A 27,196-nucleotide genomic window follows, 5' to 3' on the forward strand; every position below is an offset into this window, starting at 1 on the left:
ACTAAGAAGCGTTTTTCATGTCCTTCCGCGTTTCAATTACATCTCCACATCAATAGGCATATAAGCAGCCTCTATTGCGTCTCTAGTCCCGCCGGAAGGCGTAATTCTTGTGAAATAAAATCACTTTCAGCTATCAATATTCAATTAATCGGTTGAATTATCGGTAGTAAAACGTGAGGTGTGCCCTGCTACCGCACCTCTCGCAATATGAATGGACCATTTGCGTTTGAGCTGCAGCTCAGTTGCAAGTGATTTGCCGCTTGTTTCCTTATAGCCCTATGTAATCGATAAAATGAGGGGCCGAAAGCGAAAGATTAACTCACCGCAACTAAACCGCTCGCTCGTTCTTCTGTTATATGTTAATCCGTAAGCTATGAAATCTTTTCCCAATCGAACAGTAGGTAGTTTGGCCTCCGGAACGATAATATGGTGGTATCTTCACGGACGACCGACCCCACCGTGTCGTCCACCGATCATCGCGAGAGGAACCAAGAAGGATAGAAGTATCTACCGAGAGTTCTACCACCATCAACTCCTGCCCTATAACAGATGTTGCTCGGCCAATCGAGCGCGAGGCCATCGGGCTCGGGCTGACGACGGCTGTAGTAGGTACTGAAACAATAATTTAAATAATCACAGAGTGTTGCAAGATGTTGTTGATCGCCGCAACAATCGAAACAGCGACCGGTGCGCTGGCCAAAGCTCATGCCATGATTTGACCGCACTACCGCACGCGTTTGCGCGCTTGTTAGCGAGAATCGCAAGGCGTGCGCTCGCGAGAGGGACATGCGCCCTAACAGAAGAGGCCATGCAAATTAAGTAGCGGAGAATGTGATTGTTCTTATCATCCGGAGTATTTTACAAAATCTGCAAAATTTGTGATCTTGTAAATCATCTATAGAAAAAATTTTGAAGACTAATCATGAAAACGATAAAAAAGTAAGAAAGTTACCATGAAAACAAGAACAAGATTTGAGAAAAACGAGCACTCGCAAAAAACTAGATGTCTTTATGTAATAATATTATGGAACGAACTCACCAGTTCATATTTGAATCCCTCTCTTGCTCCTATGCTAGTCAAACGCCGAACGGCACACTTACCGACGGCCATTTTCTCGTCGATTAGACGCACAATTGACCAAGAATATAGTCTTTGTGATGAGGAAATGTTAGTTAATGGTTCATTACGGTACGCAAATAAGTGCTGTAACGAACCATTATAGCACTGCTTATTTGGTGTGGGGAAGTAGGCCTTTTCCCGGCAGATTTGCGTGACGTGTTATATGCTACTGAATTCAACCTGTTTTTATGATCTTCAATGATATTCGAAGGAAAACACATTCTCTCCTGTGGTGGATTAATACCAATTTTCTATAATGAAAACGGAACGAATAGTGTTTGCGGCCTAGCGATTGGCACAGCGGCGCGTATCAGCCAGATAATGATTTATAAATATTTATTAAGATTGGTTTGACCTATATGTGAGAGCGCTGTGCGCATGTGTAGTATAATCCGAACCGATCTGGCAGCGCAGGATGCATCTTGTTTGCTTCGCTTAAGTGTGGCTACCGGACTTTTGAGATGGGCCGCCATGCTCAATCAACGGGCGGGTGAGCGGAAAGTGACGAGTGAAACGAAATTCGCAGAACATAATCACGTGCCCCGATCGCCCAAGTTGCGCGCGCGGCGCAAAGGTTAAATACCTACTTTGATTACCGGGCCCGATTACGATTAAAGAGCATGGCGGCGAGATTTTCCGTAGGTAGGAGTCTGCACCTAATCGTTTCGATTATGTATACATCTTCTTCGTCGCAAATTACTTCGAGAGTTACACGGTGGTTCTCTTGTTGCTATTATTGGGAAAATATAACTATCATAAATATTTTGAATGCCTGTCAGTTTGTATAACTTTTATAATTCTTGATCAAACTAAAATAAAACGGTGTTTGACGTTTAGAAGGTATATTTTTCCAACAATAGTGGCAACAGAAGCACCGTTGGTTACGTATATTTATGTCCAACAACCGACATCGATTGCGCCTCTGTATATATCATGTTTCCAACCTTTGACTAAAACCTATATATCTACAACCAGGAAGGCGTTTGAATCTCTTGCAATATGCTAACCGCGTCGTGACGACCCATATTCCGGCAGATCTCGATCAGATTGCAGACCGCGTTCAGATCCCGGTTTCGGCATTCCCACAGATCGAGGATCTGATCGGTGGGCGAGGGTTTGGTGGCAAAGTACGCCAGGTAACGATCCACGCTCAGATGTGCGGCCAACATTCGCCAGTCGTTACCCTTCTGGGTCGGCGGATCCAAACACTTGCACAGCTTCTTTTTCACCAGTTTGCTCAACCGGAATTTGTCCGTGTTGATGACGTTGTGTTCGCCATTGGCCGAATTCGAGCCCACGCTGCAAATGGTCATCGTTTCGAAGGAACTTGACGAATGCTGACAATTGCTGCCATCTTTCGAGAGAGGAGTAAACGACGAAATGGTCAGCGTCGACGGTGCCACGTTGAAGCCGCAATTCTCCTGTATTGCTTGTACATCGATCTTGAAATCGCACTTATCGTGCTCCGTCCGACTCAGCGTAAAACTACAGTGCAGCGTGGAGTTGCTATTGTTCCACACGTGCGAAAACGGTATCACCTGTCGATCGCCGTAAGGCTTCGATTTCCACCCTCCTACGCATCTAATATCTATACACAGATCTTGGCTGTTATCGGAGAAATACAGCACCGTACTCTTCCCCAGCAGCACTCCTCCAATCTCCTGTTCACAGTATCTACAGCGCTCCTCGGCTCCCGGGTTATCCTCCACTATGTATATCCTTACGCTAACATCCGAAAACTCCGGCACCGTCGACGGACCGCAAATGAACATCCGGAGCTTCTTGCAGGCCACTCGCTCCTGGATGTCGTTCGCCGACTCGCCCACCAGCACATACTTCCCAAAGGCCTCGGTCAACACGTACGCGTACCGTTTGTCTATCTGTACAAACGCCGGTGTGTTGATGTTCTCCTTCCCGATGGTAACTGACTCATTCCACCTTCCAGACCCATCCGCCGAGTGGTACAAAGAAAACTGCCAATTGGACAGATTCTCCGCACAGTGCGGCACCTTCAGCACGATCGGCTTGTGCACTTTGGTATCCGGAGGGCCGCAGAACACCACCGGACTGAGGAAGGTGATGCGCGATCCCGGGCTTTGGATGGAGAACTTTTCGTCCTTGACGATGGACAGGACAACGCTCTGCTTCTGGTGCTTGGAGATGGCACCCTCCGGGATGAGCAGAGCCACGTAGTAGGTATTGAGCCGCATCAAGGCACCCGCTGGCGTCAGGGTCATCTGGGTGTAGTCGGTGGTTCGAAGGCCGTTGGATATGGTTTGATCGACCGTGGTCGGCAGGGTGGAGTTCATTATCAGGGCTTGGTCGTAGTTGGAGTCACCGGCTGGAATGAGAAGGCAGGACAAAATAGATAGATGAGAATCGTTTCGTAAGAGTAGCGTTATAAATATAAATAAGTATACATGAACAAATGTGTATCAGATGTACCCAGAGACTCTGGGTACCGTAAAAGGCCGAGTATCAGATTTTATTGAGATCACAAGCCTCTGCACGACAACTGCTATCCCTACCTCCCCGTGGTACCGACTGGAAATTGCGAGCAACCTTAGGGAACATCGGGTAATAAACTCCGGTGGGAACATAGATCGTAGGCTGACAAGGAAGGATGGTTTCGTTCTGCAAACCTGAGCGTTTGCCATGTTAGGGGCGCCTGATAGACTTCCGAGTGCCAGGGAAGGACTCCAAGCTCAACTGCACTATGGTCCTTCGGGAAGTAGGGGGTTGGTGTCAAGCCTTACGAGCCAGCCTAAAAAACCATTGTAACGGAAAATCAGCAACAGAATAATACGAATCGAGACCAACGGCAACGACCCCAGCGAACAAAAAGGACTTGCGATTGGAATATCGGTACGTGGAACTACCGATATCTCAACTTCATTTTGAGCACCCGCATACTCGCCGATCTACTGGAGGACCGCGGGTTCGGCATCGTAGCGCTGCAGGAGGTGTGTTGGACAGGATCCATGGTGCGAACGTTTAGAGGTAATCATACCATCTACCAGAGCTGCGGCAACACACGCGAGCTGGGAACATATTTCATCGTGATGGATGATTCTTCATCTTCAGCATAATAAACGTGCACAGCACACACTCCGGAAGTACTGATGATGACAAGGACGCATTTTACACGCAGCTCGAACGCGAGTACGTTTCGTACGAACTCTCCCAGTTCATTCGAATATCGCCGGAGACTGCGATAAGGTGACGGACTCTCATGCCTACTCTTCAACATCGCTCTGCAATGTGTGAGGCGACGCGCAGGGCTCAATAGCCGGGGAACGATTTTCACAAAATCCGGTCAATTTGTGTGCTTTGCGGATGACATAGAAATTATCGCCAGAAATTTGGAACGGTACACCCGCCTGAAACGCGAAGCAGCAAAGGTCGGATTGGTGGTGAATGCCTCAAAAACAAAGTACCGTCGTGCGGGGCTACTTTTGAAATGCGGGGCTACTTTGGACATTTTTGAATGTGGATTTTTTGAATTTAAAATATGGTTCAAATCTGTTTGATGTCTTTGAGACTATTATGAGGCAATAGTTTTTCCTTCATTTGGTTGAATTTTTTTTTTTCAAACGGACCGTTTATTGGTTGTCAGGACGCGAATAAACATCGAATAAACCAATAAAATATTCATAACGTATCAGAACATTTACTCTGCAAACATTGTTCCTACAGTTCATAAATTTCATAGGGTTGATCAATTCATTCAAAATGTATCAACGTATCATAAACAATCGAATATTTGTATCGTTATACATTATAAATGACTGTTTCACCTAAATAAAGGATTGATGGTCCCTTTTTCCAGGCTATCTATACAGCAATATCACGCTGTTCAAGATACCAAAGGTAGCACAGAACCATCTTAAAACGCATATATTTATTGAAATCATGCCTGATATAGTATACTACAGTATTGATACAAAGTAGTTTTCTAAATAACCCTGGAATTTGAAATGCAGTTTTGCTTAAGATACAAATGTCCAAAGTAGCCCCCATCCGGTTCTATATGAGATGTGTCCGATTGGTGTATGAACAACTATTTTGTTTATTGATGGATTTAGTTCAAATTTTGCATACATTCTACATACATACTCACAATTATTATATGTACAAATTATGGAAATCCATTCACTACTCTGGGAGATATAATGCCATGAAGTTGAAAAATCATGAAAAAGTGTAAAAAGAAGCCCCGCACGACGGTACATGCTGGTAAGCGGAACCTAACACGACCGGATCCGTCTGGGTAGTAATGTTACGATAGACGGGGATACCTTCGAGGTGGTGGAAGAATTCGTCTACCTCAAATCCTTACTGACGGCTGACAACAATGTGAGTCGTGAAATTCGAACGCGCATCATCAGCGGAAGTCGTGCCTACCATGGGCTAGAGTAGAAACTGCGGTCTAAAAAGATGCACCGTCACAAATGTACCATGTACAGAATGCTACTTGAATTGGTGGTTCTCTGCGCACACAAAACATGAATCATGCTCAAGGAGGATCTGCAAACATTTGGGAGTTTTCGAGCGATGCATGCTAAGAACGATCTTCCCTAGTGTGTTCTTGAACGGTGTATAGCGGCGAGAGATCAATTCGAGCTCTCTGCCCTCTACGTCGGACTCCGCATCCAGAAGGTAAACCAAAGCCGAAAGGACACGACGGGCAGGTACAAAAATGCTGAACATCAACCCTGCATTGTTAGTTTTTGCTACTGATCCGGTAAGCACAAGGAGGCATGGAGCGTAGAGAGTTCGATAGGCCGACCAGGTGGAGCCTGATAGATTGATGCTCTATCCAGAAAACAATCCTCACATCATGTCGCATTCCAATTGATGAACAATAATTTAACAGCATTCCAAATCGAAACAAGCGAAGTGGTCGGTCCACTTTTCCAATGACGACCATCGTCGTCACCCATCTCAGTAAATGGTCGCCGTTGATGACAACTTATTGACAGCTAACAAGGCTCAACTTCACCGCCTTCGCACATGTCAATCAAAATTGGTCTTGTCGGTATGTCTTGTTTTTTTTTCGCAATACGCGATGCGTGAATCTGTCCATCACCTATTTTAGTATCTAATAGGTTGGGACTTCAATTAAGTGTTCTTTGAAAAATGATACTTCGAATACGATGCCATCCGCGATCAGTATGAGAGGAACTTACATGTGTTGGTCGATGTGGCCAAGGACTCCACACTGCAGACACGCTTCGAGTAGCTGGACGACGAGTATGATTCATTGATGCTGATTTTGTCCAGCGGGTACATGTAGCTGAAACGAAACGGAAAAGGAGGGATACGTTAGTAGTTTGTCTAAGAAAGAACTACGCATGAATGAATCGAAAGATTCCCTAGGAATGCAATGCTGCTCATTGCATTACTGAGTATTAGACTAGTCGTAAGTTAGAAACCTTCTTTGAACAGTGGATTTCTATGTCACACTTTTAGGGAAAATTGTACGTCATTCGGAATGATAGTTTTAGAGCGGATGTGATTCTGAGTCATGGGATAGAGCAGGGGTTTTCAAGCCATTTGCTTCACGGTGCAATCTTCAAAAACTCTTGGTACAGAATCATAGTCTTTACGATTTTTCTGCTTATTCGTGCAAAAATGTCACAGAAATCCTAAAAAATACTGTTGGAGCATCAACTTTACAAAACTCCACGAACCCGCCTAATGGACATCCGTTGAACCTCCCGGGGTGAACCCATCTGTGGCGGACGGATATTTGATGGCAACCGGCTCTACGCTTCACAGGCGCGCGCGCGCGCGACTAGAGGTCGTAAATAATATTCCCAAGTTTTTCAACGTTTTGGTCCTCCTCTTTCCCTCGTAAAACATAAATGCCGGACTGCCGGAGAAAATTAATTGTTGGTTTTCGACCATCTCACCATCATCAGAAACCGTGGTAAACAAACGAGTTAATGGTAATTAGATGTGTCCACAACACCAACCCGGACGGACGACGCGGCGACGAGGATCGATGCTCGCGCTTTGGTGTTACCGTTGGACATTTCTCGTTTTTCATGAATTACGTGTGTAATGTCATACGGTACCTACTGCTTACTCTGGTTGGTAAGGTTAGGCAGAATAATTGCCTCGTCGAGTTGGAGTGGCGCGAACGTTGCATAGTCGGAGGATAAGCTTTGCAGCTAAATGGCGCACCGTTGCTGCTGGTAGACTAAATAATGTCATAATGTAGCGTTTGATTTATGGACATGCTATATTTTAAACACGTCTCGTGATGCGAATCAAATATCATTTAGCGTCTGTGTGCATGGTGGCCTATTTATTATGTGAGTGTGGCCCGTGGAGCTGGAAATGTTTGATTTATTTTGAACATTAAAGTATGAAAAATGCTGACTCGTGCCTGTGCTGAACGTGTATACGGTGTGGGAAATGATGAAGGCTTGTTCAAATGGCATTTTGATAAAGTTGCTGAAGCCGTTTAAACGACCCAATTGTGTGTAGAGATGCAAGTTTGTTTCGATTGAATCATGGTTGAAGCATCTCGTTAAATTGAGTGATCTTTACTCATAGAATGCACTAGGTATTAACAGATATTTATTATATAGCGGCGGTTGATCGACGTCTTTGTGCCAGATTGAAGGACTTAAAGCTCAACTGTGTACTATGTCACTTTCGGAAAATTAGGGCATCGGTCCTGTGGGCCATCTGTAAAACCAAGCATCCAAAGTAAACAATACAAGAATACGAACCAGATCCAATAGCAACGGCCCCAGATCAACTTCATCGAGAGCTAGGATAGGATGTGACACCTGCAACTTCTCTGTCTAATTTCACAGCTTGCTGTCTTGTTTTTCCGCTTTGCTGAGATTATTGGTCCCCAAATTGGTCTCTTTTGGGCTGACTAGTTGTCGTATCCTATCCTAGATCGAGAGTACCCAGATACTCGCCGATGTACTGAACGATCGCAAATTTGGCATCGAATCGCTGCCGGAGGTGTGTAACATCTACCAGATCTGCGGTAAGAGGTCGATCGAAAAAAAATTGAGAGTTGAGAGCCGATTCTTCTCAGGAAGTAATGATGATGATAAAGACGCATTTTACGCGCAACTCGACCGCGAAAACGACTGCTACCAAAGCAACGACGTCAAGATTATCATACGAGGCCTAAATGTTGTAGGAGATCCATGACAAAGGAAACATAACGAAAGCTTAGGTCAGGAAGAGGAATTCCGGCCTGATGTTTGAAATGTTCAGTGTCCATCATTGTTGATTTTGCGACCCCCAAGAATACCTTCTTTGAAAACATCCTGCCTTATGCCACCGTCTACTGTGAAAGAATCGCAAGTGGATCACGTTTCGATTGAAGTGCAAGGCAAAATTGCATCAAACAAACTTCGTTGGCCTGCTCAGAGATCAATGAGATTACCAATGAGATCTCTGCCGAGGACTTGCAGACATCTGCAGTGTGTGTGCGTTTGGTTTCTATTTATAGGCGACAATGCAATGGCGCCTGCCATGTCAAGTTGCAGGTCAATGCAATGTAGGGAAGGGGAAGGATGTGATGATTGCAATCGTTTGTATCTACAGCAGATCGAATATACCTCTGCGTCTGCACAAATTCATGCGGATATCGGAGTGTTGGGTGGGATATGGCTGTCATAGGGTTCACAAATTGGTGCATGGATGCCAGGCTTATGGTCATAGACTTGTGTGATTATTACTATGGAGCTAATGCAGCGCAGTTCGCATGATTGCATAAATCGTAGGCGTTATTTGATAGGTCAACACTGTGATGTGATAGTTGGAAGGAAGAGAAACGCCATTAACCAACCACACAGAATGGAAGTTCGAAAATATTATTGCATGAGTTGGCAGATCCGTCGGACAACCAACCAGCTAACCCACCAAAGTGATTCAGAATGGAATCGCGGTTGCCGTCCCAGCAAAATCGGAAGTGTTGTTCAGTCTTGGACCAAAACTGGCACTACCGATCACCGCTGTCCACGAGCTTCCGTACTACCATCCTACGGCCAATGTAGAACAAGTAATAAAAGCAACCCCAAACGTTGTCATCAAAGATAACTGCGTTCTGCATAGACTTGGCTACCGCCCTGCACCGTATGATAGTCAGGATCTTGGAAACCGAGTAGCTAACGGAGAGGTAAGCCCCAGCGATAACTTTAGAACGATCAGCATTTTGAAGGTTGTCTACAAAGTCATATCTCAGATCATTTTCCGTCATCTGTCTCCAAAAACGAACGAGTTCGTTGAATGTTAGCAAGCCGGTTTCATCAACGACCTTTCAACAACGGACCAGATCTTCACCGTACGGAAAATCCTTAAGAAATACCGTAAATACCAGGTCCCAACATGTTCATCGTTTTCAAAGCGGCATGCGACGGGAACAGCTTACCTGGGTATCTGACCAGACTGATCAAAGAAACAGCGATGAACGATGTGCAGAACTACACATTACACAAGGGTTTTGGGTGAGCTATGAAGTTCATTCGAATCATTCATTCGAATCTGCGACAAGGTGACGAACTAAACAACGCATTACAATGGAAGGTGTAATGCGACGAGCTGGGCTCAACAGCCTTTAGCATACAAATGCTTACAGATAAAGTGGGGTATTGGCATGATCACCAAGGGTAGGCTAGGGTAGCGGGTTATGGTAGAAGGTAAGGTAGCGGGTTGGGGTATAGGGTAGGATAGCAGGGGTTCTCAAACTTTTCCACCTTGCGACCCACTTTTGATTTCAATAGAATTTAGCGACCCACACCAGTACATATTTTCATAACATGAGTCATGTTTGAAAATTTGAACTGATTTTTTATCGATTTTACAGTGACCCCACACCGATGAATCACCTTAACTTTGTACACTATTTATGAATCACCATGTTGATCAAATGAGTGATCCATAAACTGTGGTCATTTTTGCCGATGCATAAATTGTGGGGTCACTGTATAAATTTTGAAGTTTTTCAATTACAGAGCTGTGTGGAGAGAACCTGGTGTGATGGTTAGGACACTTGATTATCAAGCCGAGGACCTGGGATCGAATCCCACTCCCGGCAAACTCACGAAAATGTGAGTGCTTCCTTCGGAATGGAAGTAAATACGTGGGTCCCGATATGAACTAGCCTAGGGCTAAAAATCTCGTTAATACAGATAAAAAAAATACACAGCTTTTTCTGTTTTTTGAAAAAGGTCAAAATAATATAGACATGCCAAAGCAATTAGTTTCAGTGAACTTTCTATCACCAAAAAATTATGTAAGTTGGTGAGTTTACACAAATTACATTACTATAGTACTCCACAGGAATTATGTCTCACATTTTCAAAAAACACTTTGAAGGTATAATAGCAACTTTATGCTTATGTAAAACTTTAAGAAATTCCTGTCGAATGAAGGTGCACGGCGTTCACTCAAAATCGTACATTCTGTATGTAACGACGTGCATAAATTTCAAGATTCATCAAACAGGTACTGATTAAAATGTTACTCAATGTTTACGCGAGTAGGCAAACATTTAATAAGTTTTTTAGAATTATAGTGCTGCTAGAAGATGATCAGATATTGAATATGTTCAAAATACCGAAATTCAGGGAAAATTTTCCGAAGCTCTGCTTATACATATATACTTATGAGTTCACTGATTCTTCCAGAGTGTTTTTAAATTTCGAAATACGATTTGAAGTGAAACATCAAATCAGAACATCACACAAACCTTCGCGACCCACCGAAAATCAGCCCGCGACCCATAGTTTGAGAAACGCTGGGATAGACAGTAGGGAAGAGGGTAGAATGCAGGGAAGGATGAAGGGTAGATGGTTAGGATGAAAGGTAGGGTTGAGGGTAGAAATGACAGTTTGGGTAGAACGTATTATAGTGGGTAGGGTAGAGGGTTAGGGTAGAGGGTAGGATGAGATGAGATGAGATCATGTCAGATCAGATGACCTCGAGATACCTTCAGGATTTCATCAGAGATTCCTCTCGTAATTCTTCCCAGGATTCCTGCAGATGTTTCTTCCGGAACTCCTCCCGGGATTGCTTTAGAAAACCCGGAACGGGTTCTAGGCGGCAATCCTCCAGGGATTGTTGCTGGAATTTCTTCAATGATTCCTTCCAGTATTTCTAAAAGCAATCCCTTTATGGACTCCTGCTGAGATTCCTTTATGGATTCCTCCCGAAAAGCAATTTGAATAGATTTCTGCCAAGATTTCTTCAGGCAGTTCTGTGGTTATTCTTCTAGATATTCTAGGTATTCGTGCTGGAATTTCTGATGGGATTCCCTAAAAAAACGGAGTTTATTTTTCAGAGATTTCTTTAATACAACCTTAAAAAATACCTCTGGCGCGAGGACGTTTTTGAGATCCTTATCTTCAACATTACTTTTTTCAAAGGTTTATGATTTATATCAGTAAATGTTCCTATGCCGTTGATAAATTAATGCCTTGACTATATTATCCAATAGAAAAATGCAAGGTTTATCGATTGGAAGAACGTGAGCAATGTCTTTGAAAACTTTCGCATTTTTTTATGGGCCATACTGTATTTCAGTAACCTCTCGGGAATCCGTCAAGGATTTCTGCAGGTAGGTGCTTTAGAAAATCTTGAAAGGTTTCATTCGTGTATCTTAGTCGGCGTTCCGTCAGGGATTACTGTTGGAATTCCTTCAAAGAGTCATTCCGGGCTTTCGTAAGGATTCCTTCAGGGGTTCCTGCTAGGATTTTATTAGGGATTCCCCTGGCATTTTTTCTAAGATTCACGGAATCTTGGCGAGATTCTTTTAGGTATTCGTGCCAAGATTTCTGTAGGGGTGCTCTCAAAGATTATTAACGTTTTTTTGGAACTCAACAGCGGATTTTTTCAATTGTTTTTTTTTCAGGAACCACTGTCGAGTTTCCAGTCGGGGATTCCTTTCATTATTTCTTCAAGGATTGTTCTGTGATCTTCTGGGATTTATCCCGATAACTCCCGGGATCACTTAAGTGATTCCTCTTGGATTTCTTTCGGGGATTATCTTCGGGATTCCTTCAGTGTTTTTTTTTCGGGAATCTTCAAGGTTTCCTGCCGGGATAGCTTCGATGATTTCTTCCGGAATTTCTCTCTGGATTCCTCTAGGATCCCTTCTGGGATTTCTCCGGAGATTCTATTTGTTCTTGGATCCCTAACGATGTTTGTTTTGTATTTTTTCCCAAATTTCTCCAGGGATTCTTCCCTGAATTCATCCGAGAATTTCTTCTGCAATTTCTTCGGTTATTTCGACAACAGAACATCTGTTTTAGTTAACGAGAGTGGAAGGGTAAGAGACAAATAGAGAAACAGAGAGAAATGGCTCATTGATGCATCAAAATATCTCTAGTAAACCATGCTGTCATCTACTAGTCGATTTTTTTATTTTTCCTGAGTTGTTACGTAGCTCTTTTTTACTCATTATATGCATCATATCTATTTGGATCAGAAGACAAACATAGTATAAAAATTGTACTTAAAAAAAATATCAGATATTTATTATCCACATTGAAGATTTTTTGGAACTACACCATAGGCTTCAAATTGTTTCGTGAAATTATGATTATTTTATTGGAAGATGACTGTTTATAACTTTTTATGGAGATTATGTGAGTCACTTTGGGAATTAACTTGCTAAATTTGATGCAGTGGAGATAATGGTGTGTATCAACATTAGATATTTGGGATCTATCCTGAAGCAATAAACGATATACGTATGCAGAATGGTCAACTCTCAGCTGATAAATTAGCTGAATAAATTAGAACATTAAACTAAGAATCAGGATTTGTCCCAGTTGGAACGTCATGCTAACAAGAACAAGTAAAGGTATTCAAAAGATACTATTCAGTTTACATATAGCATTGAAATAGCATACAACTGAGTAGTCGATAGCCCATATACCTCGACTCATCAATCATTAATTTCCCTAAACTAGCTCGTGAACCCTTCAATTTCGCTTGATATCAACCGCAACACCGCCAATGATGGCCCGTTGGCTCCCCTTCCGCAACATGCCAGGTCCCTGATGGCAGCACATTAACAATTTATAATAACATAATCTATATTGATTAAATGCCATTTAGCTAGGCGCCATAACAGCAGCGCGTGAACTAAAAGACTCGTTTTACGACCACAGACGGATGGGTGGGGACTACTGCTGCTGGCTGTTGGAATTACCAAGCTGCTCGGTTACCTACTACCTATTGAAGAGCTCAACAAAGTTTCCATTAGGTAGCTAGCTAGCTAGAGCACAGTGGCTGAACGAGTTGTACCATTATTGTCGCCCGAAAGAGAGGTGAAATTAAATAATTGCTTCATCATCGCCGAACACAAACGCCATCAGTTCCCGCGGATCCGTGGTTGGGGAAACTAGGACCCAGTCAACAGCGGTATTCGTGGCCTTCCAGCAACGGTTTCCGCGCCCTCGGAGTTGTCTATTATTATTCAATTAATTACACTTTCCCGAGTTATGACAGCTTCATAAAGGTCCGATTTGATTAAAGCACGCCAGAACGCGCGATGGAACGAGCCACGTAGATGGCGTCATCCAGACGTACCACGAATTGGTTAGTTTATGGGGTTTTGTTCGTAGCGATAGTGTAATGGTTGTACTTTTACGGTCCTTGCTTGGAATGCCCTCCGCCGCTCTCAATTGTCCAATTAGAGAGAAGCGCTACTGTGCGAGTTATTTCGCACCGTCGGCCGCCGTCGACCAAGATCCGCAACAATCATTCGCAGAATTATAAGCTTCAAAACCCCGAGAAGCTGATGCAGCTTGGTGGGCTAGGGCTGGTCGGGGACGACGAGAGAAATGGCTTTATTGCGACGTAATATCGCACATCATTTGTAATGTGCGCGCACTTATTCAATTAATAATTATTTACGGCTGTAATTACAACATTTGTCATCCGGGACGCCGACATTAATCTAGTGGCTTGTCTTGCATGAGCAGAGCAGCACCGGATCATATTTGCGCCGGGAAAGCGGTTGCAATTTACTGCCAAGTTGTTGCATTTTGACGGGGTTACACAAGAAGAAAGCAGATACGTTGAGCGAGTGGAGAAACGAAGTGTTTGCTTGATAAGTTTGATCATTTTAGTGATACAGCGAAGTATGTTCAATTAGCTGTCTATTATACTGCTTGCAATCATATTGAGGGACGTACCCCCAAGATGTACTCTTTGTGTCCCACTAGTTTTGGGTCATGGATCGAGTATGGCAAGGATGACAGTATATTGATGGATGGCTGGTAATTGAAAAGTGGAAGCAGTATTACGATGAACAGTGCATTGATTTTCAATTTGGCATAACATTATAATAGCATAAGCGTTTGAATCGGCATTCCAAAGATGTCAGATTTGATTCTCGGAATGGTTGAAGTAGGATTTCTTTTCTTGACCTCCTTAGCAGAAAGTATCATGAAGATTGTATCATTGCATCCTTTTGCTACCAAAGCCGCTTCAATTAATAACTGTTGTTATGCTCAGAAGAACGCAATGTTTAATAACGCATTCTAAGTACCATTAAGATTAGGTAGAAAATAAAAGAGAACCCGAATATCGCAGAGATTGCATGCATGATAAGTAATATCTACCATGATAATCCTAAAGTAAGGGGTCTCCAGTTAGCCTTGTGACTAAGGCTATGGATCGCCAATCCGGAGACAGCGGGTTCGATTCCCGTTCCGGTCGGGAAAATATTCTCGACTTCCTGGGCATATGTAGTGTATCATTGTACTTGCCTCACAATATACAAATTCATGCAATGGCAGGCAAAGAAAGCCCTTCAAATAATAACTGTGGAAGGGCTCAAAGAACTCTAAGTTGAAGAGAGGCTGGCCAAGTTCCGATGCCAGCCTAGAGCCAAAAAGAAGAAGAAAAATAATGCTAAAGGGAAATCGCTGGAAAAACTCAAACATTGCAATGACGCTAGTTTACCTTACTCCCCTTACAAAACTACCTTCCTGAGACAATCGTGGAGTTGCCAAGGAATCATTCTCACTCTTCCTAAAATACCTGATCATTTTCAGTCACTCCTTCTTCGGACTAAATTAGTCACCTTATGCCGTTCTCGCGCCTCGCGCCAATAGCAATTTGTCGGTAAGACATTGCAAACATCATTCAAACACGCCGATTCCCCTGCCAAAACCCCTACCCCCTGTGGCACAAGTTGAGACATTGCATTTTAATTCGAATAAATAGATACTTTAATTAGATAGACACCACCGACCACACTGCACAGTCAGTGCAGTGTTCAGCGCCATGACACCCGAGAGCGACCTGATGGCGCTTGAAGCCAGGAACGTGATGCAATTGTTCTGGCTTGGGTCTCCCTGGGTCGTATGGTCGGTATGGTAAAGCTTGCCTAGAAAGTGCATCGCAAAAAGTGTATCAGCATAGCAGGCACGACCCCCATTTAACACTGCCACCACACAGGCACTTACACTGACTGTTTCTAATGCTCGCTTGGCGCGCGGCAACAGCAGCAGCTCTGGGGAAATTGTGTTATGTGCTACAATTTAAACAAACAACTTTGCCGCAAGCGACCAGATTGTTTGCTATTTATCATCTGCTCAAGTACGACCTACCAACAACGGTTCCGCACCTACGCCACGCCACGATTGTTCCCTGTGGCGCCGCACAAAGGGTTGGGCTTTGATAGGAGCAGTCCAAAAGGATTTTTTCCTTATTTTCTTTGATTTGATCTGAATTCTCAGGAAATCATTTGAACTTTACAGCCACGATCCCCGAAAACTCATTTTCAAAATGTTGACATTTCGTCATTTTTCATCAAAATTTTTGAAAACCGCCTCCAATTGATCATAAATTTCAGCAAGCTTATTTAAGTGGCCATGCATTACCCACATCCGTTTCGGAGATATTCCGAATTGTACTGGAGAATTATAAGAATCATAAAACATACACATAAAACTTGACGCGAGACAGGACACAACACTTATAGTTCTTACAACAAATTAAAATGAATTACATTTACCTTTTGGTCAGAGATCGACTATTGGTAAGTTCAGCGCCCATCAGCAGACGAACGAAAACGGCCTACGACTAATTGATTTCGCCGCCTCCAAAAATATGGCCATACGTAGCACCTTTTTCCAACACAGCCTCCCTTATCGTTACACCTGGAGATCACCACAGCAGACGGAATCTCAAATCGACCACGTTCTGATTGACGGGGGCATTTCTCCGACATTATCGACGTCAGGACCTATCGTGGCGCCAACATCGACTCCGACCACTATCTGGTGATGGTCAAACTACGCCCAAAACTCTCCGTCATCAACAATGTACGGTACCGGCGACCGCCACGGTACAACCTAGAGCGATTGAAACAATCGGATGTCGCCTCAGCATACGCGCAGAATCTCGAGGCCGTGTTGCCAGCCGAGGGCGAGCTCGATAAGGCCCCTCTAGAAAACTGCTGGAGAACAATGAAAGCAGCTATCATCGACGCAGCCGAGAGCACCATCGGGTACGTGGAACGGAAGCGACAGAACGAATGGTTCAACGAAGAGTGCAGAACAGTTTTAGAGGAGAAGAACGCAGCAAGGGCGGTAATGCTGTAGCAAGGGACCCAACAGAACGTGGAACGTTACAAACAGAAACAGCAGACCCGCCTCTTTCGGGAGAAAAAGCACCGCCTGGAAGAAGCGGAGTGTGAAGAAATGGAATTGCTGTGCCGTTCCCAAGAAACACGGAAGTTCTATCAGAAGCTCAACGCATCCCGCAACGGCTTCGTGCCGCGAGCCGAAATATGCAGGGATAAAGACGGAGGCCTCTTGACGGACGGACGTGAGGTGATCGAAAGGTGGAAGCAGCACTTCGATTAGCACCTGAACGGCGTGGAGAACGTAGGCACGGGAGCCCACGGCAACGAAGGAAACGACGACGCCAGTGCAGCGGAGGACGGAAATGAACCAACTCCCACGCTGAGGGAAGTTAAGGATGCCATTCACCAGCTCAAAACCAACAAAGCAGCTGGTAAGGATGGTATCGCAGCTGAACTCATCAAGATGGGCTCAGCAAAGTTGGCCACCTGTCTGCATCGGCTGATAGTCAATCGATATCGAGATACCGGTGAGTGCAGACGTATCTTGCTGAGCTGGTGGAAAATAGTATCGGTAGTGCAATTTTATCACACACAATTACACACAAACACGGACAACATGGCGGCCGCCAACGGAAATCTACGAGAACGAACATTCCTTATTAACTTCTCGGAAGCCTTGAAGAAGCCGAAGATTGAGACGGTTACGGATTATCTGTTCAACGTCATTGCTGTTGCATCGGAAAGGATCAGGTCAGTGCAAGCGAATTTATCGAGAGGTATCACGTACGTTGAGGTTGACAATGTGGAGTATGCTATGGAAATGGTTGAGACCCATGATCGGAAGCACGAGATAAAATACGACGACTACAAATTCACGGTACCGTTGCATATGGAGGATGGAACCACGCTGGTTAAGGTACATGACCTGCCGCCTCAGATGGGAAATGATATGATCAAGCGAGAAATGTCGAGATTTGGAGAGGTTTTATCGATCAAGGATGAAACGTGGGAGTCGCCATCTCCGCTGAAGGGCATCGTAAATGGAGTAAGAGCAATACGAATCCGCATACATGAACAGATCCCGTCGTACATCAACATCGCTGGACACTTCACATTCGTTACACATAAGAACCAGCTCATCACTTGTCGTCACTGTGGTAGAGCGGTCCACATCGGTATGCGTTGTGCAGATGTGGGTCAGTTACTTCAAAATCGAACTAGCGTAAACGAGAGATTGAACAGAGGAAGTTCATCGTATGCCAACCAGCTACGTGGACCGGCAGCTAATAGACAGCCGGTACGTGAGGACAGCGGAGCGAACAATGTGAAGCCAATGACAATGACCAATCTCAACGAGCTGAACAAGGAGAGAAGAGCCACTACAGCATCCAGTTCATCAACTAACACTACTAAATGGGAACTCAGCAATACATCCAAACACGGAAGCAGCTCAACGAGAGTGACCACGGTCCCAGCGCCTGCTGGACCTACCGTGGTTTCTACGAACATTTTCAACGAGCTTCGGATGGATCAGACGGAGAAGGATGGAAATATCACGGATTCGTCGATGAACTCTGCGACGAGTAATGCAAGCCGCAAGCGGCTTCGGCGTCAGCGATCAAAGCAGGATAAGTAGATATTTCGAGTTTTAACATATACTTTTCGTTGTTTCTTTTTTTTCAAATGAATTCAAATGGGATAGATAGGACAGTTGTTTCATACAACGTTGCCACTATTAATTTGAATGGGATTTCTAATGCAACTAAATTGAATCATTCAAGACATTTGTGCGTTCAATGGAATTAGACATTGTAATGATGCAAGAAGTTGAAGGGGAATATTTTGAAATGTATGGTTTCGATGTGATTTACAATATTGATCAGAGCAAAAGGGGGACAGCAATTGCTATCAAATCTCATATAAACTACGGTTCAGTTGAAAAAAGTCTAGATTCAAGATTGATCAAGATCAAAATATCAAATCATTTGACAGTTTGCAACATATATGCACCATCAGGATCTAACAACCGGTCACTAAGAGAAGTATTTTTTTCGGAAATTGTTCCACATTACTTGCGGAATCCATTCGAATATTTGGTGTGTGGAGGGGATTTCAACTGCATTGAGTCTTCGAATGACAGTTCCAATGTACATTGTAATAATTATAGTATGAATTTGAGAGCATTAACTCGGGAGCTTCGATTGCAGGATGCGTGGGCTGCAGTGAATGTGAATTGCGTTGATTATTCATTTGTGCGTGCTGGTGTGGGATCAAGAATAGATCGAATATACGTTTCTTCAAATTTGAAATAAAGTGTTGTAAGTGGAAAGATGCATGTAAATTCCTTTTCAGATCATAAAGCCCTAATCATTAAACTCAAACTTCCAAACCTAGGTCGCATCTTTGGACGAGGAGTTTGGCGATATAAATCTAGAATAATGAACCAGCAGAATAAGAACGAGTTTAGAATAAAATGGCGCTACTGGACGTCACAAAAAAGATACTATCGTAGCCCAGTTATTTGGTGGACAGAATATGCAAAACAAAAAATATCGTCATTCATAAAGTGGAAAACTGGTGAGATGAATAGAATTTTCAAAGATTCAATGGAAATTTGGTACTGTGCTCTCAAAAAAAGCATATGATGAGTATTTGGTTAATCCACTAAAAATTTCGGAAATCAACAGAATCAAGGGAATTATGCTAAAGTTACAAAAACAGTTCACAGCTTTTCAAACAAATGAAAATGGGAATTTCAATATTGGCGAACCAGTTTCGGTGTTTCACGTAGCTGAAAAAGTTCGCAGGTGCAATGCAGCACAGATCAAAACGATCGAAATTAATGGAAATTGTTGCTCAGATTCTGCTGTTATAAAAAATCACATTGTAGAACATTTTAAAAATTTATTTGACCGTGAAAATGTTAATCCCAACACAGATTTTTTCCCGCAAAACGTCTTGCCACCAGATTTGATTGAAAACGATAATTTAACGGAACCGGTAGATGAAATATTTGTTTACAATTTGATTAAAAATAGTAGTTCTAACAAAGCGCCGGGAAATGATGGTTTAACAAAACAGTTTTTCATAGATACGTGGGCTATTATCAAATCTGATTTCACAGAAGTTGTGAACGATTTCATAGCTGGCAACGTTCACAAAAAGTTTTGTGACGGAGTAGGGGTGTTAGTGAAAAAGAAAAATAGTAGTCAAATTCAAACAGTTAATCAGTTCAGGCCTATCACGTTATTAAATTTTGATTCCAAACTGTGCTCCAGAATACTCAAAAGCAGATTAGAAAAAGTTATGAATTTTATTATTTCACCTAATCAAAAATGTGCAAATAAGAACCATAATATTTTTGAAATCACTTGCTCTCTTAGAGATAAGATTACAGAATTACATTTAAAACAGAAAAAGGCGTATCTTATATCGTTTGATTTAGACAAAGCATTTGATAGAGTGGAAGATTCATTTTTATTAAACACGATGGAGAGGATGGGAATCAACATAAGATTTATTGATTTGATTAGACAAATAAGATCAATGTCTTATTCAAAATTGTTAATCAATAGCAGATTAAGTAGCGAGATACACATCAGAAGATCGGTTAGACAGGGAGATCCTTTGTCTATGCATTTATTTGCTATTTACATGGAACCTTTAATACAGAAATTGAGGGATATTTGCGATGGTGATTCAGATTTCTTAGGATCGTATGCAGATGATGTAAGTGTAGTAGTTGATTCCATAGAAAAAGTAGAGAGAATTAAACAAATTTTCAATAATTTCGGATTAGTTTCAGGAGTTAGGTTGAATCTTTCCAAAACAGAATGTTTGATCATAGGGCATGGAACTGACCTGTTATTTCAGCCGGATTGGCTTCATGTTACACAAAATATCAAAATTTTGGGAGTCTTTTATTCTAACGAGTTCAAAGAAATGATAGAAAAAAACTGGATACATGTTTCGGACAGCCTGTCAAAATTATTGTGGCTACACAAAACAAGAAATCTGAACAAAATACAGAAAGTACAATTTTTAAATACGTTTGCATTATCAAAAGTGTGGTACATAGGATCTATTATCGAATTACCAAGTAAATATAGAGCTAAAATTATCTCATTAGTAGGAAGCTTCCTGTGGAAAAATTATGAACAAAGAGTAGCATATACGCAGTTAATTTTACCAAAAAATAGGGGTGGATTAGGGCTTCATGATGTCGAAAGGAAATGTAAATCATTAATTATCAATAGATTTTCGAAGCTTTTCAATGATGGAAACAGCTATCTGAGGAATTCGTATTTCGATAGAAACAATCAATCAGCACAAAGATTATCTTTTCCTTCCAAATTCGGGTACATAAAACTCATAGCCACTGAGCTTGCAATCTTGCCTTCGTCAGTTTCTGATCAAATGTGCTCAAAATCATTGTATCTTCATTATATAGCAAAACTTCCAGGCTCAGAAATTGAAAAAAAAATATCGTCAACAGCAATGGAAACTCATTTGGAAACATGTTCATCACCGAGGACTCGATTCGGATGAGGTTTCCTCTTTATACCTTTTCGTGAATGAAAAGATTCCAAATTTGGAGCAATTTCATAGGCATGGACGAGTTCCTCAGCCTTTCTGTACGTTTTGTCCAGGATTGGTTAAGGATTTGTCGCATAAATACGTAAATTGTGTACAGAGTAAAGATTTGTGGACATATATGTTACATATTTTGTCGAGAAGGGTAGCAGTTGCTAATAGTATTCAGTGCAATGATTTGAAATTTCCAAGTTTAGGTAGATTTAGTCGAATTGAGAAAAATATTTTGTTAATAGCTTTAGGTAAATATGTACATTATATAGAAAGCACTCCTCCTTTGACTAGACATGTGAATGATTTGAAGATTATACTAGATAACTAATATTTGTAATATGTAACTTGTAACTAAAAAATAAACAAGCCATTGAAAAAAAAATTGTACTGGAGAATTATGAGAATCATAAAACATACACATAAAACTCGACGCGAGACAGGACACAACACTTATAGTTCTTACAACAAATTAAAATGAATTACATTTACCTTTTGGTCAGAGATCGACTATTGGCAAGTTCAGCGCCCATCAGCAGACGAACGAAAACGGCCTACGACTAATTGATTTCGCCGCCTCCAAAAATATGGCCATACGTAGCACCTTTTTCCAACACAGCCTCCCTTATCGTTACACCTGGAGATCACCACAGCAGACGGAATCTCAAATCGACCACGTTCTGATTGACGGGGGCACTTCTCCGACATTATCGACGTCAGGACCTATCGTGGCGCCAACATCGACTCCGACCACTATCTGGTGATGGTCAAACTACGCCCAAAACTCTCCGTCATCAACAATGTACGGTACCGGCGACCGCCATGGTACAACCTAGAGCGATTGAAACAATCGGATGTCGCCTCAGCATACGCGCAGAATCTCGAGGCCGTGTTGCCAGCCGAGGGCGAGCTCGATAAGGCCCCTCTAGAAGACTGCTGGAGTACAATGAAAGCAGCTATCATCGACGCAGCCGAGAGCACCATCGGGTACGTGAAACGGAAGCGACAGAACGAATGGTTCGACGAAGAGTGCAGAACAGTTTTAGAGGAGAAGAACGCAGCAAGGGCGGTAATGCTGTAGCAAGGGACCCAACAGAACGTGGAACGTTACAAACAGAAACAGCAGACCCGCCTCTTTCGGGAGAAAAAGCACCGCCTGGAAGAAGCGGAGTGTGAAGAAATGGAACTGCTGTGCCGTTCCCAAGAAACACGGAAGTTCTATCAGAAGCTCAACGCATCCCGCAACGGCTTCGTGCCGCGAGCCGAAATATGCAGGGATAAAGACGGAGGCCTCTTGACGGACGGACGTGAGGTGATCGAAAGGTGGAAGCAGCACTTCGATCAGCACCTGAACGGCGTGGAGAACGTAGGCAAGGGAGCCCACGGCAACGAAGGAAACGACGACGCCAGTGCAGCGGAGGACGGAAATGAACCAACGCTGAGGGAAGTTAAGAATGCCATTCACCAGCTCAAAACCAACAAAGCAGCTGGTAAGGATGGTATCGCAGCTGAAGATGGGTTCAGATCAAGATGGGCTCAGCATGGGTTCAAGATCAAGATGGGCTCAGCAAAGTTGTCCACCTGTCTGCATCGGCTGATAGTCAGGATCTGTGAAACCGAACAGCTACCGGAGGAGTGGAAGGAAGGGGTAATCTGCCCCATTCACAAGAAAGGCGACCATTTGGAATGTGAGAACTTCAGGGCGATCACTATTTTGAATGCTGCCTACAAAGTGCTATCCCAGATCATCTTCCGTCGTCTGTCACCTAAAACGAATGAGTTCGTGGGAAGTTATCAAGCCGGCTTCATCGACGGCCGGTCGACAACGGACCAGATCTTTACCGTACGGCAAATCCTCCAGAAATGCCGTGAATACCAGGTCCCAACGCATCACCTGTTCATCGACTTCAAAGCGGCATACGACAGTATCGACCGCGCAGAGCTATAGAGAATAATGGACGAAAACGGCTTTCCTGGGAAGCTGACTAGACTGATTAAAGCAACGATGGACGGTGTGCAAAACTGCGTAAGGGTTTCGGGTGAACTATCCAGTTCATTCGAATCTCGCCGGGGACTGCGACAAGGTGATGGACTCTCATGTCTACTCTTCAACATCGCTCTGGAAGGTGTGATGCGACGAGCCGGGCTCAACAGCCGGGGAACGATTTTCACAAAATTCGGACAATTTGTGTGCTTTGCGGACGACATGGACATCATTGCCAGAACATTTGGAACGGTGGCAGAGCTGTACACACGCCTGAAACGCGAAGCAGCAAAGGTCGGACTGGTGGTGAATGCCTCAAAAACAAAGTACATGCTGGTAGGCGGAACCGAACACGACCGGATCCGTCTGGGTAGTAGTCTTACGATAGACGGGGATACTTTCGAGGTGGTGGAGGGATTCGTCTACCTCGGATCCTTTCTGACGGCAGACAACAACGTGAGCCGTGAAATTTGGAGGCGCATCATCAGCGGAAGTTGGGCCTATTACGGGCTCCAGAAGAAACTGCCGTCGAAAAAGATTCACCCACGCACCAAATGCACCATGTACAAAACGCTAATAAGACCGGTGGTCCTCTATGGACATGAGACATGGACCATTCTCGAGGAGGACCTGTAAGCACTCGGAGTTTTCGAGCGACGCGTGCTAAGGACGATCATCGGCGGCGAGCAGGTGAATGGTGTGTGGCGGAGAAGGAAGAACCACGAGTTCGCTGCATTCTACGGTGAACCCATTATCCTGAAAGTGGCTGAAGTTGGACAGGGCATGTTGCAAGAATGCCGGACAACAACACTGCAAAGCTGGTGTTTGCATCTGATCTGGTTGGCACAAGAAGGCGTGGAGCGCAGAGAGCACGATGGGCGGACCAGGTGGAGCGTGACCTGGCGAGCATTGGGTGCGACAGAGGATGGAGAGCGGCAGCCGCAAACCGAGTATTGTGGCGTACCTACTATTGTTGATTATGTCTTGTTTTAAATGTGATGTTGAACAAATATTTGTATATATGTATTGGGTTTCTCATTAATGTTTAGACTACTGTGATAATTTGAGAATCCACTTAATCATCATTTCCAAGCGAAATTTCACACTAATCAAACTTATTTTGTTTACCTGACGTGCATCCGACGCCCCTGTCATGAACTCAACCAAACTTGTGCATGCCAGCCGCTGCGAAGTCGTGTGCGAAATTCAACTGTGATGATAATGAATTTCGGCCGAGTCTAAATGGGTGCAAATGTCGCAATATGCACATTTACCTTTAAAGTCGACCGGTTTCGGGCTCGACGTTGCCCATCGACAGGACTGTGTCCTGTCTCGCGTCGCGTTTTATGTGTATGTATTGTCGAAGTTCTTACGTTAGCACAAAACTCAAGAAATTGAAGTGTCATAAAACTTAACTGTTATAATACGTGACAGTTCCGCGGAGGCTTCATTGGGAACACTTCTGGTTTTCAACCAAATCATTGCGTACGACGTATCAATCATGACTTCGAGAGAATGAGGCAGAAAAGGTAGGCTGAAGTCTGTATCAACTGATATGGTTGATCAGAGACGTCTGGCACAAACTGATTTTGAGAGAATGAGCCAGAAAATAGGCTCGGTAAAGGCTGGGTACGTGCGCAATCTAGATCCTATTGAGATCCATTAGTCTCTTCCAGGCAAATCCTATCCCAGCCCCTACATCCGCATGGCTTAGGGAAGATCGAGTAACTAACCCTGATGGGAACTTTGGACGTAGGCTGACAAGGAAAAAAAGGACTTGCGATTGGAAACTCGGTACACGGAACTGCCGATCTCTCAACTTCATAGGGAATCCCGCATACTCGCCGATTTACTAAAGGACCGCGGATTCAGAATCGTAGAGCTACAGGAGGTGTCTAGGACCGGATCCATGGTGCGAATATTTAGAGGTAATCATTAGGGACAATGGAAATTCGCGGCAAAATTTCTTAAATTTCGCGGGCTACTATTGTTAATTTCGCGGCACTGTCGCGGTCACATATTTTTGACCGTTTTTTATGAAGAAAACGCTAATTTTGCATGCCAAATAAATCATTCACTTGGTTTTCAGAGGTCTAATGATGAATTCATCGAAAAAGTAACATATATGACGTAAAAATAGAAAAGAATCATACATTGAAAATACAGTAAACTTGTATTATGCGATACAATCAGTCAATTTGAGTTTAAAAAATTGAAATTTATAAGGTATTTTCACAATTTTGTAAATTTTCGCGTCATTTCGCGGGATTTTTCACATTTCGCAACCAAAGGCCAATTTCGCGGATTTCGCGGCTCCCGCGAAATCGCGAATTTCCATTGTCCCTAGTAATCATACCATCGGTTGGTGGTAGATCGACGAAAGAATGTGCAGGTTGAGGTTTAAGGGCCGATTCTTTAACTTCAACATAATCAACGTGTCAGTTGCTATCCATGTCTCAGCGAAACCACACGCGTTCGGTTCTTTTACGTTTTATTGCATTCTACCATCATGCCGGTTGCAAGGAAAAATTGTGTTGTGCTGGACACATCAGTTCTTCCGAAACGGCCAAGCATTCCCGATTTAAAACAGTTGTTAGATTGTGAGTTGGAGTTCGATATAACGCAACCCCACATCGTGCGGCATGTTATTTATATGACAATGCAAAGTGAAGAAGCAGCAGTCAACATTGCATCAAAGTACCACCTGAAGCACTTTATGAATTTTGAAGGGAAGCGACTTCCAATTCCACTGCCAATTTACATCGATAGCTGCGCTGTCGACGTTCGTCTACATGACCTACCGGAGGAGATCGTAAACCATACGATCACTACCCATATGCAGCAGTATGGCGAGGTGATCTCCATACAGAATGACGTATGGAGAAGCCACTTTCCTGGTACGTATGCAGCTGACCCAACCCATTTCATCATATATCACGGTGGCTGATGAAACAACGTATGTTTCTTATCTGTCACAAACACGCACCTGCCGCAATTCTGGTGGAAGAGATCACCCAAAACTGCGGTGCTCTGAAGCGGTAGCATCCACAGCTAACAAACAGCCGGTGCAGTGCAAAAAAAACTAACGAGCCACAAGTTCCATCAACGCTCGCCGAAAAACAATGGGCATCTCTCTCCAAGCCGAAGATCAGTGGTAAGGGCAAAACAAAAAAAAAACAAGAAAACAATAAACCAGATCCCAAGCGACATCGATCGGTCGGCTCAGACATAGCTAGTACCAACGCATCCAAACGTATCGCACTGCCTCTATCTATATCCAACGAAAGTGATAGCAACGTTGCTGATTTTGATGTCCTCCTCGCTCCCGCACCATCGCGATACCGACGTGGTTCGTATTCACACATCGACGACCCCGTTCTTCGACAACAGTATATTGAGTTGTCCAAAAAATGTCTCACGAAACCTACTGCAAGCCTATCCATATACGTGAGAACAAAAGATGTTTACAAAGTTCTTACAGATAGATTAACACGGGAAATCTGAACACAAACCACTACCACACAGGCATTTGGATTGGTCAATTGAAGAAGAGAGCATTAATTAATTAACTGATAGAGCAAAGATACACACTTGGAAAAAATGACGGATTACGGTAAAATTTTACCGTAATCTCGACAGCTGAACGCACGGTAAAAAGTTCGGTGATTTTTCAAACCACCGAACGTACTGCGAATCTCAGGAAAATGCATCTGTCAAAATTACCGGAACGTTCGGTACTTTTTACAAATTTACCGTAAAAATCGCAGAACGTTCGGTATGTTTGTTTACAAATGAATTCTCAATATCACTGAACGTACGGTAAATTTTATAAATTTACGGCGATTTTATGCGAGCACAAAAAACAATATTTTCATAAAAAAACGTCGATGATGGGATTGAATACATGATCTTCTGATCAGGAACC

General features: G+C 43.3%; 1 protein-coding gene across 1 annotated transcript in view; it reads right to left on the reverse strand.

The window, feature by feature from the left end:
• Window positions 1–1,941: 1,941 nt before the first annotated feature.
• Window positions 1,942–27,196, reverse strand: part of LOC109398676 (netrin receptor unc-5) — a 611,474-nt gene continuing 586,219 nt past the window's right edge. The window contains exons 10-11 of the mRNA XM_062850694.1: window positions 6,310–6,416; window positions 1,942–3,461 (exon numbers count right to left, since the gene is read on the reverse strand). Of these exons, the coding sequence (XP_062706678.1) occupies window positions 2,086–3,461; window positions 6,310–6,416 (1,483 nt within the window). The 3' untranslated portion in view covers window positions 1,942–2,085. The remainder of the gene's footprint in view (window positions 3,462–6,309; window positions 6,417–27,196) is intronic.

The sequence above is a fragment of the Aedes albopictus genome, chromosome 2 (genome assembly GCF_035046485.1).
Source record: "Aedes albopictus strain Foshan chromosome 2, AalbF5, whole genome shotgun sequence".
Taxonomy (NCBI): Eukaryota; Metazoa; Arthropoda; class Insecta; order Diptera; family Culicidae; genus Aedes; species Aedes albopictus.